The following is a 14,634-nucleotide window of genomic DNA, read 5'->3' as shown; positions in this document are numbered from 1 at the left end:
AAAGGGTCCACTTACCATTCAAATCCTCCAGTTCTCCATCTTTATGTCCTGTGATCTCTTGGACATTAAAAGACTGAAAAAAGGATACAACTACAATTGGGATACCGAGTTCACAGCACTCTTCTTCTTTGCTGAAAGAGGGTGCATTGACCCAGTGTTCATACATGGACCTGATCCAGCTGAAATCAACAGAAGGCTTTTCACAGACTTCAAAGGTTTTTGAAATGTAATGTCTTATAGTGCTTAGCTGTGGAAAAGGTCAAAAAATGAAGATTCTTGGCTTAAACTCCTAGGAAAGTGGGTTTTTTGGTGCAAGATTTACATTTGCTAGGTACTGAGTACTTTATATTATTATGAATGTCTGTCTTCTGTTATATCATATTTCTGATACTTAGTCATTAACTGTAATTTTGATCTTTAAAAATATGGATGCTAAAAACCAGTGTTTTCTTTTACTGTTTACAGAAGTTGGGTAAGTACTCAACTCCAGATAATCACAGAAAACAAAAACTCACACTGAATAGCCAATGGAGATGTAGATCATCTTGAGAATAATAATCTCTGTAGACACACATAAATTTAGCACTCACTCTTAGGAGTTTGCCCTTTGCAAAATGACAAATTTTCAGCATCTGGGAAATCAGTCTGGTTTTCAAGCTGTCTCAAAAATATAATGGGTTGGGTTTTTTTTTCTTCCTTGTAGGACACTTACTAAGCCAAGAATATTTAAATACAGTGCAAAGCACTAGTGAGTCACAGAGACAGCTGATATGCAGCCAGTGAATAATGTTTTAATAATAATTTTGATATGCCTGCTACCTATCTTACACCTTTTCATTCTACAGTTAGGAGATACACGTTTGAATGGAAAAATTATTTACATTTTTGAACAGTATTTTTCTACCTAATTTTTTTTATGCTTTCCAAAAGCAACATTTCTTTCCCCACTCTGTCTCACCCCTGTGATTTTGAAACCATGCCTTGCCAAAGTTTTCTATGCATAGAACATCTGCCTCAAAACACATCAGCAACATTCCTGCTGATTTTATTGCATTTGGTATCAGGCATATTTATGAAACGAAAAGCAATTTTAATTTAATAAACAAGAGTAAAATAACATAAAGATTTTTCCCTAACATGTAAGCATCCATGAATAAAATGCAAGAAAAGTATCTTTATGGCTCCTATTACTTAAAATGATTGTTCACCATTCACTTCTGTTTTCATACAGTTCATTTAATTTGCATTTAAAATTTACATTAGTGTCACAGCCAAACATACACAGCTTGAGAAAACAATTATCAAGGTTAAGCTCCCAAATTTGAGAAATCAAAACTGCCAGAAAACAGTGGCAGGGGTCTGTGATCCTTACACTCGCATAAACTATGCAAAGCTTCACTGAGGCCAAAAAGATTTGAGTTTGGTCACAAGAAAGTGAACATAAGTCACACTGAAATAGCAGCAGACAGGAATATAACTAAAAAGACTAAGAATGGCTCAATTGAACAATGAGGTGAATAATGCAGGTGTTTTCACTAGATGCAACCACCTTTCATCTTCATATTTTTGCACAAGGTCACGTTTGAAGAGCTGTCAGTCTCTTGTTCACAACAGCAGATCTCAGTAACAAGAGCACAGCAAATGCCAGAATCATTATCCAGATCATATGCCACATGAGCAATAAAACCAGAAGAACGATTGGGAATTTAAACAAGTTTGAGAAAATCAAAGTAATGACAAATGTTTAAACTTGTCTGCGGAAAGTAATTAACAGCAGCATGCTTTATCAAACATATGAAAGTCAGAATTATTTAACACAAGGGCTATTTCTGGAAAGGAGATGAGTGCTAAAATGGCAACACAAGCACATGGCACACATTTCCTAAGTAGTAACATGCAGAAAAGATTTTAACATGTCCCAAAAGATCTAAGCAGATTGGGTGCCTAGGCAGCCTATCCATTCGAACTGACACCATTCACACACTATGTATCTACTGCATCTCATCACAAAAGTACTATATATCTTTTCAAAAGATTTTCATAAAAGTAATTTATGGTTTCAGAATTATTCAAGATTGTTACATTAAATGGTTTCTTCATGATAACCATCTTCTCTGCAGGAAAACACAGAGACATATGCACCCTAGACCTTCAGTCTGCCCTGCAGCTTTCCCATCTGGAATTGGTTGCAGATTTTCACAGGTGCAGTCACTTTAGAGTTACAAGCAATTTGAAGGTAGATATGCTGGCATTCAGACAACTAGCTGCCTGACCTGTAGGTAAATTCTGGTATATGGTATCCAGAGTTAATCACTTACATACTATTTGCTTTCAGATATAAGATCTGAGAACTTTTATTATTTATATAAAAGAATTGCCTGATTTTCCTCAAAAACTTCTGTTTCCCTGACAAGCAGCAGTCCATCTGTAACAGTGAAAACAACATCCTAACACCTTATATATATCAGTTATTTGTTATAACAAACTTCCCAGACCCTGTTGTTCTCTCACAGAGATAGTGAACATTATGCAACATATAGATCTATTAGCTTAAAAGAACATTTTTTATCTTTTCAAAAACAATTCTGAGCTAGCCTTAGCTGATCTAGCTTAGTACTAATTTCCAATGAACTAATTCTTAGTATGTTTCAACTAGATTTATACCACATCACACAAGGGGAAATCTCTCAATAATTTCCCTTCATAAACCACAAAACAGGTTTAGCACTTGAGGGTTGTTTATGCTGTATCAAAAGTTTCAACTGCAACTCATCCACTACTCAAGTAAATCAGCTCAGGTATGAATACAGAAACTGTGTGACCAAGGTAATCCACACTCTTGCTCACAAGTTTTTAAGCAGTACGCACCCTCCACAAGTTTAAAACAGTATCTCATGAGCCTATCCAAGGGGCAATAACTATTCTGCATCACACTACATGCGTATCTACCAATGTACCTGGATTTTCCTCTCAGGAATACAGACACAGATTTTCAAAGATTCAGTTTATTGGAGACTACTTAAACACGGGGGTGGGGCAACAAACATCACCTCAGTCGGATGTACTGATATCTAAAAATATGGGGGGCAGGATATCTCACTAGATCTTGCATTAGCATTTTGTTTTTAATGCAGTGAACAACATAAATGTTCATATATAAAGTGATGTAAGAAAAATGTAAATAGTGAAAATTAATTAAGAAGTCAGTACCAGTATTTAGCATGCATTATATATCTGAAATGTAATTATTCTTATTCTCTATGCTTGCCATTCTTCTGCATCTGAAGTTCTGGATCCAGTGCTGGATTCCTCACTACACCAGAGACATGGACTTAGTGGAGCAAGCCCAGCTAAGGACCACTATGATTAAGGGACTGTAGCATCTCCCACGTAAGGAAAGGCTGAACTTTAACCTGAAACAAAAATGGCTCAGAGGGTTCTAGTCAATGTTTAACAGTATCTGATGGGAGGGAGTAAAGAAGATGGAGTCAGACCAGACAAGAGGTGAGGGGGGAATACTGAAACACAGGAAATACCATCTGGACATAACAAAATACTTTTTATTATTTTTTTACTTTGAGGATTGCCGAACACTAGAACAGGTTGCCAAGGGGTGCCATCCAGTCTCAACTACTCTGTGAGCTCTGTTCCTATGACTCCATGCAGAGAACACGGGCACTCTGGCTGGAAGCTACCCCAAATTCTTGCTGCCACCATTCTTCCATCCTGCGGCATGTTCTGCCACCCTCTAGATTCTAACACAATAAACAAGACTGATACCTCGTCTACTTCAGCTATTTGTCAAGTTTCACACATTAAGCAGGAAGGCACTCAAGAGGTCTGTAACAGATGGCAACTAAGACAAAAATCCATGAGTTCAATGGTCCAATTAAACACTGCTCTCCACAACATTTTTATGCAAGACCTTTAGCCTATGTGCTTACACTGATGCCCAAGTTCTTATTCACAAAGAAAAAATGTAATCATGCTGTTTTCTGAACACAGCTCAGGTGGCTGGCAGTAGAGGTTAAAAACCAGACTGTGTTATCAATCACCTTGAAAACAGAATGCTAAAGGTCCCTGCCATGCCCGCTCCCCCAAAATGGAAAGAGTTCATCCACAACTAATGTCACAGATGGGAAAAGCTACACCCACAGAGAGCAGTGCAAGGAATTTAGTCTCACTCCACTAAAATGGGTAGGTTCTACAGAAGAACCTTAGCTCAACTAATCCGAGCATTCAAGCCTCTTTTCTAGCTAGCTATACAAGGTCCTTATTTATACCCATAGCCCTTTTCAGGAATACAAAAACTTGTAAGTAACTGTGACCTCATCTTCATGATAGTTTTACCTGCTGTACTAGGTGACTATAAAATTAGATTCACAAATAAACCTTGTATACGTCAAATAAGAACTCCTAAATTTCTCCTGTACATCAGCTGAAATGCTGACAAGAAAGTCATCTTAATAAGCAAATGTTGAGGAAAAGAATGACATCAGCCTTCTTTACAGCCTCTGTCCCTAAAAACAACATGCTTTCTTTTAAGCAGGATTCACTGTCTTGATGTTTCTTGTGGAGCCACTCACCCTTAACCCTTGTTTTTATACCAAACTGTAGAAGAAATTGCCCTTCCCATCTTACAAGGGCAGCTTACCAACAACAGACTCTTAGACAACACACAAATGGGTGGTACCACACTGCCTGTGATACAGGTCTGTCAGGGATAGACCTACATCTTCTCCACTGTAGGCAAGACACTTGACTGCCATGCTCTTGGTTGTTGGAATAACACTCACCGTCTTGCTCTGTTAAGGTGATTTACAGAGAATTTTGCCAGAAACAAAGCACAGGAACCCTGCCTCTCACTGCAGACACACAGGAGCATGGACAGGTTCCAGTAAATGCTCCAATTAGTCCCTCATACACGTTAAGCAACAGTCACTGTAAAAACCCACTCTCAACACCCAAAATAACTAGAAGTGGATACCCTAAACATCAGGCTTGAGAGCTGTGTTCTCTTTGTCCTACCCTTTCTGGTCACAGGTCAATGAATGCTCCTGCTGTCCAGCAGCCCAAGTTACACAGTTGAGATAAAAAATGGTTCCTCTGATCTCCGAAAGTGCAGCACAAGCTGAAGCACACACTGGTATGCACACACTCCCAGAAGACAGAAGACATATGATGGAGTCTCTTCATTCTTAGAGCAACATGATTCTCTATTGTAGATGAGTAATTAATATCCTGTTACAAAAAAATAGCAGAAACCACTGTGATCCTTCTGGTTACATTTTTGGGTTTTTTTTTTTTGTTTTTTTGTTTTGTTGTTTGTTGTGTTTTGTTGTGCTTTTAATGAAAGAACTTGGTGTCAGAATGTTCTGCATGAAACTTCCCAGCCTGTAGATTTGCCATTGATAGATATAAAATATATGTGTTTCATGTAATGCGGTGTCTTGCATATTGATTGCAGATATCCTTTGGTGTAACCTCTACGTGGAACTCCTCAAAACTCCCAAAACTGGAAAACTCCCCTGGTCATGGCAATTTTATAGCAAAAAAGCAGGCATCTGTGATTGTTCAACAGGCGTTCTGAAAATCATAGGCTTCTGATTTAGGTGACTAGTTCTTCTTCTATCCAATATCAAAAGCCTTATGATAAAAAAGCAAGTAAGTTATTTGACCCATGCATCAGTTAAAATAATTTTTTACTGAGAAAATAGCCTTAGAATTGCTTTCTACCTTTAAAATAGCCTTAGAATTGCTTCCCAAGAGTAAGTTAACAAATAGGTATTAAAAAAATTTAAAAAACCAAAAAAATAAACCAAAAAACAAATGAAAAAACCCCACTTCTCTTGTCAACCCTTTCACAGATAGAAAAGGTAAAAAAATATGGGTGAAAATGAAGGAAAACCTCTTGTGAACTTTTGAGAAACTTCAAAAATATCAGTTGTATTCAAACAAGGGAAGCTGCATCTATGGAATTAATGCTGATTTCCTGTTCATACTACCTCATTCACTGTAAAAGGCTGTTAGTGATGTGGTTTTGGTACCAAAAATAATATATGATCTCCCTCTGAACTTTAAGGGAGTCCACCTCCAAGGAGGCACCCAGCATCTCCCAAAACACCACCATTGCAGATGTATCTAAAGAGAGCTGAGAAATGAGTGGATCACTCTTCTTTCAATACTTGTCCTAACTGGGAGATACTGGAGCTACTTCCTCCTCCAGCTGGGATGAGCTACTGCTCAGTTCACTTCAAAGGTTAAATCAGATTACAAGATAAGTGAGCATCTCTGAAATGAAAAGAACTCCAGAAATTGCTACCAGTTGAGATGAAAGGGGAAGAGGGTGTGTTTAGAAGAAGAGAAGAGGATGAAAGGAACATCATGTCCTTTAGCCCTCGTGGAATAATATGGTTTAGACCTGCATGTTCAATATTATCTATGTATTATCAGCCTCCTGTGAGAACACTGGATACTTGATGTACTTTCAAACTCTCCTCCTTTCCCTTATTAAAAGACAATGGAAATCTTAACTTTTCAAAAGGAGAGCACTTTATCTTCTGAACATTACAGTCATTTCATGTCCAGCAGGAGTTTAATCCCTAGTAATTTAGATAAATTACCGTGTGCTTTAGTGGGCTGGGGTTAAAACTCCGAGATTTTCAACTGATTGGAAGAAGAAAAAAAAAAAAAAACAACAACAAAAAACCCACAACCCAGGCAGTTATCAAGTCTTAACTGAGTAATTTGCAGCTTATTTCACCCTGCCTAATTAAAACGTAATCACTATTGTTTGGTAATGTGCATTCTGTCAGCAGTTTTAACTCGGAAAAGAAATCTTGCCAAGAAAACACAAACACACACTAAAAAAAAAGCCTTTCACCAGGAACTGACTTGATCTAAACTGCCTCCTTAGCCACTGAAACTGTAAAACAAATAAATTACAATCGCCTGACAACGCAATAAAAAAAATACTAATCCGTCTCCGAGACAATGAACTGTTTTAACGAGTACGCTCCTTCCAAGCCATCCCGTGAAGAGGCGGGCACACTGACAGGGATTGCTCCGCCGCCTCCAGCCACTCCAGACGAGCCCGGGGCTTCGGGGAGGGCAGCGTCTTCCCCAGCCGCCTCGGGGTGCATCGTCGGTCTCTTTAGCACAAACCGGGTTACAGGCACCGCACCTCCTGCTGCGGCTGAAACGAACGCACTAAGCTTTCCTATCGCACTTTTTTTTTTTTTTTTAATATCTCTCATTACAGCTTTTTTGAGCCACGACCTTAGCCCTGAACGTCGCTTCACCCAGGACATCTGTCCGAGCGGATCCAGCGTCTACCTGACCGTAGGGCGCAGGGCAAGGCAGCGGCGCGCTGCCCGCTTGGTGCCATGGGCCCTACAGCTCCGTGTCACTCCCAAAGGTAGGGGCGGCTCCCGCCCCACTGAGGTGGGCAGCCCCTTCTCAAAGTGTCTTGGGCTAGGACTAGGGAGGGAGAAAGGCTGGCAGGCCAGAAGAGTTTCCATCATTCGGATCGAGTCGACTGAGTTTCACAACGTAGAACAGGTGGGGAAGGGAGAGAGATAAGATGCGAGTTATAGCTGGAAGACGGGAAAGGACGGGCAGATCCCCGCTGCTGTTACACCACCTCCCGCGTTGCTCCCAGCGCAGTCGTTTTCTGGGCTCAGTGTCCCGCATTTCTTTCTATACCCTGCAAGTCTCCCACCGCTTCATCCCCACTTCGCGCCGCTTTACCTCTATTCCCCCACTCCCGTTAGCCAGAGGTGTGCCTATTTCAGAAAAAACAAACAAAACAAACCAAAACACCTTACCCTCACCCTCCCCTTCCAGGAGGTCAGAACCAAGCATTACTCGTTCTCGATCATCGCTCTTAAAAAATAACCTTAAACTTTCACACCCGGCTGGAGACTCAAACTACCACCGGACGCAAGGCTCTCCCGTCCTGCTGGTAGACGGAGCCTCGAGGGATGGCCCCGGCATCTCCCAGGAGCACAAGCGCACCCCCGGCCCGGTAACACCGTACTGCGGCCGCCACGCTCGCCCCGCGACCCTGAACATCACCGGAGGCAGCGCCGAGCACCTGCCAGGAGCCCGGGCAGTGCGTTACCCCCGCAGCGGGCTCACCCCGCCGCCCAGCCGGCCGCCGAGCAGCTGACAAGTGTGTGGAGGGGCGCGGCGTGCCGGCAGCCCGGCGATCCACCGCCTCCCCCCGGCGACTGTCCCCGCGGGGAGCCGGCCGGCACCCACACCCACCGGCGGGGCTCAGCGCTGCCGCGGGGCCGTGCCCACCTGCCCAGCCTCAGCCCAGGTACCGGCAGCGGCACCCGCAGCATCTTGGGGAAGGGGGGCCCCAAGTTTGCCGAGAAGAGCTCCGGCCCCGACCGTCCTGTCCCGCTCCAATCCCGCTCCGGTTCCGAAGGACGCTCACCCGCCGGGCGGCGGCGGGGCGCCCCTGCGCGGCGCCATACCCCTACCTGGAAATGCTTGAAGAAGGCGGAGATGCGAGTGATCTGGAGGCTCAGGCACCTGGAGGTGCATCGGGCGGTGGAGAAAGCGTCATCCTGCCTGCGGGCGGCGGCCCCGAGTCCGGTGGGGCTGCCGCAGGCGGCGGTCGCCCAGAGGAGCAGGGCGAAGGGCGCGCCGGGCACCCTCCGCACCATCGCTCTGCAGGAGAGGAGGGCAGAGGGGGGGCGGCCTTGGAGCTGCGGGAATGGGGGAGGGCGGCAAGCGCCGGGGTGAGCTCCCGCTCGGCGGGCTGGTGCCGGGTTGAGCCGGGGATAGACACCTCCGCACCGCAGAAACTACAGAAGAAAGTTCAATCATTCAACTCTCCTCACCCCCTCCCGCCCGCCCCGGCCACGGCCCTTCCCCCGCCCGGCGGCGGGCGGGCCCAGGCTGACAGCGGCCGCGCCATTGGCTGCGCCCAGCGCCAGTGGCGGGGCGGGCGGGGCGGGCGGGCCGTGTGGCCGCGGGCAGGTCGGGCCGGCGGGGCCGCCGCTCACCGCCAGGCACCTCTCCAGCGGCACGCTGCCACCTGTGGGGCATCAGCGGCCCGTGGAGCCGCACTCATTGGCGGGCGGGGTGGAGGTCCCGCCCCACTGGTCAGGAGCTGGGCGCACACCGATGCTCGGACGTTGGTCACGGGCAGCCGTCGGTGTCCGAACCGGTACCGCTGCCCGCACCGGGCCTGGCCCTCTCAGCCCTCGCTGCCGGAGGAAAGCGGCGCGGCTCTCTCGGGGCTTCGTGTGTCAGCAGCTCTGCTAAGCCGCCGGTGCTTGGAGTCTTGGCTATGTTGCTCTCTTTTTTTTTTTTTTTTTTTTTTTTATTTTATTTTAAGAAAATAAATGACAGGAGGGCAAGAAGGCAGGGAAATTACTTTTTGAAACTCGATGTTTCTTAGAAACACTGCAGCGAGCATTTGTCCCAGGGTGAAACCCATAAAGGCTTCTCTGAAGAGTTACAAGTCATTAGTCCAAATACCGCTGGGTAATAGCTGCAGAATTAAAACAGCGCTTTGAGCCTTAAGATGGCCCCGCACAGCCTGCATCTGCTTCACCTTCCTTCTTTCTCCGTGCCTTCAGCTGCGGGGCCGGGAGCCCGTGCTGCAGTATGTAGCACAGAGGTTACGCACCGCATTCCTCCCCTGGGGTACGCTATATGAATCCCTCCCGACTCAAGTATGTGCTGCGAGAAGGAGCAAGTGGATCTTTTCTCACCAGAGCTTGTGTACTGTGCCTCCTGAACTTGAAAATCCCAAGGTGGTATGAGATGAAGTAGTCTTTAGGCTACCTCAGAGTTAAATATCAGATGAGTTATTACTGTAAGTAATAGTTTAACGTAGTTATCAAAGCCTATATTAAACAGACTGCAGGAGTCTACTGGAACAAGTTTTAGTATAATTTAAGTGCTCATTAGGCAAATCACATGAAGTCTCATCAAAAGACAGCAAGAAAAAAACCAATTTGTTTTCTACTAACACTGGCTGTAATGGCTGTAAATGGCTACATGGCTGCAATACCTCTCATTGTGTAAGTTATTATGTACACAAATGTGAAATAAAGCACACTCCCTAATGTCATTGCTCTTACTGGAATACAGGCATACAGTTTTCCACATACCCACATAGATCTGTAAAGCACAAAATCAAAGTACAGAAAGTGTTGAATCCAGCCTCATAAATCAATAGTTAAATTCTAGCTTCAGGTTTTAGCTGTAATTTTACTAATTTCCGCCAAAGATACAGAGCCGAAAGAGAAGTTCTTGTCACGAGTATTGGTAAGGTACAAAAATAACAGGATGCATGACAAATTTTAGTTTAGATACTACTTTCCAGCTTACACTGTCTCTTGTCAGCAGACCAGAAATCTTCCCTTGAAAGAAGCCAGGAGGCTAAACTCACTCCTGCAAGTGTTAATGAATTGAAATGACAGTTAGCACCCTTGGATACTTGAGGGACCACAGTTCCCAGAAGACGAGGTGACCTGCCACATCCTGGCACAGAAGTTGCCCTGCTGCTTGCACTGTGTACACATTCTCCACAAGCTATTTTGGAAGTACCTTGGTTAGGCAAGGAAGACATCTCAGCTATACCTCCAGAAGTCATCATCTTTGGAGCTGGAGTCACTACTTGTCTCTTGCAATAAGCAGTGGCTCAGAAATAGTTTCCAATTCTGACTGTTATCTCTCACTGCTACAGAAGAGGTTAGGGCTCTGCTGACAGCAGCTGATGAACTTTGACTAAGCCAGCATCTATATACTGAGAAAAGAGAAAAAAACAACCACATTATAGAACAGTGTAGAAATAAATGCACAGTCCTAGCAATATTGTGACGAATAGTGGTGAGCCCATTCAGGTCTCAGTAAGTTCCCAGTTTCTAGCTGACTAACTTTCAAAGAGATTATCCTAAGCCTTGACTAAAAATTTCACAACTTTTTTGCCTTGAGTCAGGAAAAGAAAATTGCTTCACTGATTCATAGTGTTTACAGGTACACCAAATGCTTTCAACTTTTGCCATATTTTAGCAGATAATAAGAACTGCCTGGAAAAAATACATATTTGTAAATCAGATGCAAATCTAAAGAGGGCAGATGGCTCTATAGATATATACCCTCAGTCTTAGTGCTATTGCAATTCATGTAGCGTATTATAAACACCAGCTTTAAATGAAAGGGCATGAATCCTGTTTCTTTTGTTTCATAAAATCTTGTAGCAAAGGGCATAGAGCCCTTAATAATTAAAAAGTTTGTGAATACACAGTTTACTCAGTTGCTTTTGTTTGAAAGGTCACTGTTACAGAGATCATCAGGGTAGTCTGTGAATTCCTTTTCAGTGAGGGTTGACTTGGTTAGCACACAAAAGCCTGGCTGTTCAATTCCAGTAAAACTGTATTCACCCAGGTCCTGTTCCCTTACATGGAGATTAAGAAACAGGTTCAGTAGCTCAAGAATTTAGAAGGTAATTAGAACCCTCTACGGGCTAAATATTTGTCAGACCAAAGGAGTAGGTATACAAGTTCGTAAATACTTGCATTTTATAGAGGTTAATAAATTGCTTACAGAATTCAGTAATTTATAAATAAATTATATATGCAAACCTACCAATCTTTAAAGATAATCATGATCTATAATCACATAAATAGACCTAACAGACACATTCGTACTTTTTGCTTGCTGACTTTTTTTGCCAACAAATGAAATGAAATAAGTCTTTTATTATTATAGATAGTAGAATTAGTGCCAATAAATCCTTGCAACTGCAGAGCATTGGTCTTATGGTAAAAGTGCAGGGATTATTCTCCTGCCTGTGATTAAGAGCAGTCTGCCAATGTGAAAAAGGAACGTTTTTGAAGACCAGCCTTGCAAAAGTCGGGGCTGGTTTTTCGCAGGAGGCAGCGCCACATACTGGTGTTGTGAGGGGAGAGCTGCGAGACGCAGTGCTGATTTGTTTCTGTTTAGTGAATTAGTTTTTAATCGATTTTAAATTAAGCTGACTGCATCTTAGGTAATTACTTTTTATGCCAAAGGGATTACCAGCATCATGTTCTAATTTCAGGTAAACAAATAGAGGAGATATCATTAGTGTTAAAAATATTTATTGTTTTCTTATAAACCTCTGTGTTCTATCTCACTGATTTAGTTTATTATATTAAATCACCCTGATGAGCACATTCGTTACTCAGTTCTCTTCAGCTTTAATTAATTTATACATGTCAAAAGTTATTGCAGCTCTGGATACACCATAATCCCTAAACCTCTCCAGCAAGCCAACTTGCTGGGGTGCCTCTCTGAAGTGCCTGCATCCTAATGCAGGCTGTATGAAACTAAATATGAAGAGTCATAAATCTGTGTGAATCTGCAGGGCCACAGTCTCGTTGGAATCATGGAGACTTAGTGGAATGGCTCCCACGGCTGCAAAGTTGCAATGGAAAGATATGGGCTCTTTAGGAAAGATGGGATGAGAAGATGTGGAGGGGGAGTTGCCTTTTGTTTGAGAGAGAAATGAGAATCTGGAGCTCAGCCTGGGGATTGATGAGGAGCCAGCTGAGCACTTAAGGGTTAGGATTAAAGAGAGGACAGGTGAAGGTGACACTGTAATGGATGTCAGTACAATGTCACGTTCTGGGGCTCCTCAGTACAAGAGAGATACAAGGACATACTGGAGAGAGTCTAGTGAAGGCCATAAATGTGTCAAAGGAACTGAAGCATCTCTTCAATGAAGACAGACTGAGAGAGCTGTGATTGCTCAGCTTGGAGAAGAGAAAACTGAGGGGAGATCTCACTAATGTATTTATGTAGAGTGGTGCAAAGGAAGGGTGCAAAGGAGACAGTGCCAGAATCTTTTCACTGATACCCAGGACCTGAAGCACAAATTGAAGCTCAAGATGTACCCTCTGAACTTCAGAAACCAAATTACTGTGAGGGTGACTGAGCACTGACAAAGGTTGCCCAGAAAGATTGTGGAGTGTCCATCCTTGAAGAGACTCAAAAACTCTCTGAACATGGTCCTGGGCAACTGGCTTGAGAAGGTGGCCCTGCTTGACAACCTCTAGTGATCCCTTCTAGTTTCAACCATTCTTGGATTTAAACAATACAATAATTTTGACAAAAAGAACTATTCTCAAATGTATTTCCCAAGTAAAAAATAAAATTGAATTTTAAATCATTAACTTAAATGCTTACCCTGAAAATTAATGGCATATCATAATCTTTATTGAAGTCTGCAGGGATTTTCTCAAAAGCACTTATTTAATGCAGTACCAGTCTATTATTGTTTTTTGTTAGTGAATTCATGGTCAGTGACTGAAGATTATTACGTGTCCCACCTACATTGCATGTTTAAATCACTGGTATTAAGGACATATATGAAGAAGGTAATATAGACAAGATATGCAGTAATTTAGATGAAATATTAGATATCTTTTTAATCTGTTTTAATTGTACTTATAGACTTTAAAAGTTTTGGGAGATGGCTGATTTCCTGTGACTTCTTGATTGTGATTTCCTGCTAGCAATAGTTTACCAATGAAAATTCAATAATTAGAAATCTTCTAGATACTGGTTTTCAAATTTCTGTCTGTGCTTTGAATCCAGCTCATGTCTGCTGTAGTTCCTTGCTGCTTGTGGGAAACAGACAGCATTTACCATGGAAAATGAAGCTGTTTTGAAAGATGCTTCCACAAATGGTTTCTTTCTGCAAGTAAAACAATGGAAGCCAGAGCTGACACTGAACAAAGAATGAATTTGTGCCAGAAATTATGCCATTTTTGGACAAATCCTCATGGCTGTGAATGGAAGAATGAAACAGCGTTTCTTATGGCTTTGTATGTTACTTCAGGGACTAAATACAATTCCATTCCTGTGGTAAAGGCTGTGTATTAACTTTTCTTTCCTTGGGCTCTTATGGGTAGCCTATAGTGTTTCTTCCACATGGAATCCCTGAAATCAATAAACTTCTCGAACACCCTTTGAGGAATAGTATTTTGCTAATCCTAACTCAAGCCTCTAAGTAAAATCCAGATATCTATCTCTTTGTTTCATATAGCTCATATGCTTCATTTGTAGGCATAGAATTGCAGTTCTTGAAATAATACTTTTTCCTGGGAGAAAATCAAGAGGTGACTGTTTTCTCTTGTACAACAGAAATCAGTAGTAGGAGGAATATAAGTAGTATAGTTAGCAGTCACTATGAAAGGCAGGATGAAATAATCATTCACTGATCCAAAAATCTCATTATTTGTGTCTAAAGCAAGAGAAAAAATGCCTATCCAGAGACTGCTGCTGAAATGCAGGAAGCCAATGAGATTATTCTGAACTCTGTGGTAGGCCTCATTGTAAATCTAGGAAACATGAGTGGTGAGGTATGAGTACGAGTTTGAAGCAAAATGATGGGATAGCTTTAGAAAGATTCACTGGGCACTCTTCCCAGACTTAAGAAGAAACATATCAAAAAGGACAAAGGTGCTTATTTTATAATGAAAGAAACTAAAAGCAAATGCTGATGTCATCGGTTGACTGCAAGAAGATTGGATTTTTCAGTGTTGAACTAGAACTTAATGATCTGTGTCTTAATGCTGTGGAAGAGCAGTAAATTCAGAAATACAAAGAAAGAAGATATAAGTA

The 14,634-nt window shown here is 42.6% G+C and overlaps 1 protein-coding gene across 2 annotated transcripts in view; it reads right to left on the bottom strand.

Annotated features, from left to right (window-relative positions):
• The window catches only part of ANOS1 (anosmin 1), a 123,919-nt gene extending 115,131 nt beyond the window's left edge, over window positions 1-8,788 (bottom strand). The window contains exons 1-2 of one of the 2 annotated variants that reach the window (XM_030456553.1): window positions 8,627-8,788; window positions 8,490-8,593 (exon numbers count right to left, since the gene is read on the bottom strand). In XM_030456553.1, coding sequence (XP_030312413.1) covers window positions 8,490-8,593; window positions 8,627-8,675 — 153 coding nt within the window. In that variant the 5' untranslated portion in view covers window positions 8,676-8,788. Of the gene's footprint in view, window positions 1-8,489 lie in introns of both variants that reach the window. The other variant, XM_030456545.1, reaches the window with a different exon arrangement.
• Between the last annotated feature and the right edge of the window lie 5,846 nt (window positions 8,789-14,634).

This window comes from Calypte anna, chromosome 1 (genome assembly GCF_003957555.1).
Source record: "Calypte anna isolate BGI_N300 chromosome 1, bCalAnn1_v1.p, whole genome shotgun sequence".
NCBI lineage: Eukaryota > Metazoa > Chordata > Aves > Apodiformes > Trochilidae > Calypte > Calypte anna.
The sequence above is the reverse complement of the archived record's forward strand: the minus strand, read 5'-3'. Positions and strand labels throughout refer to the sequence as shown.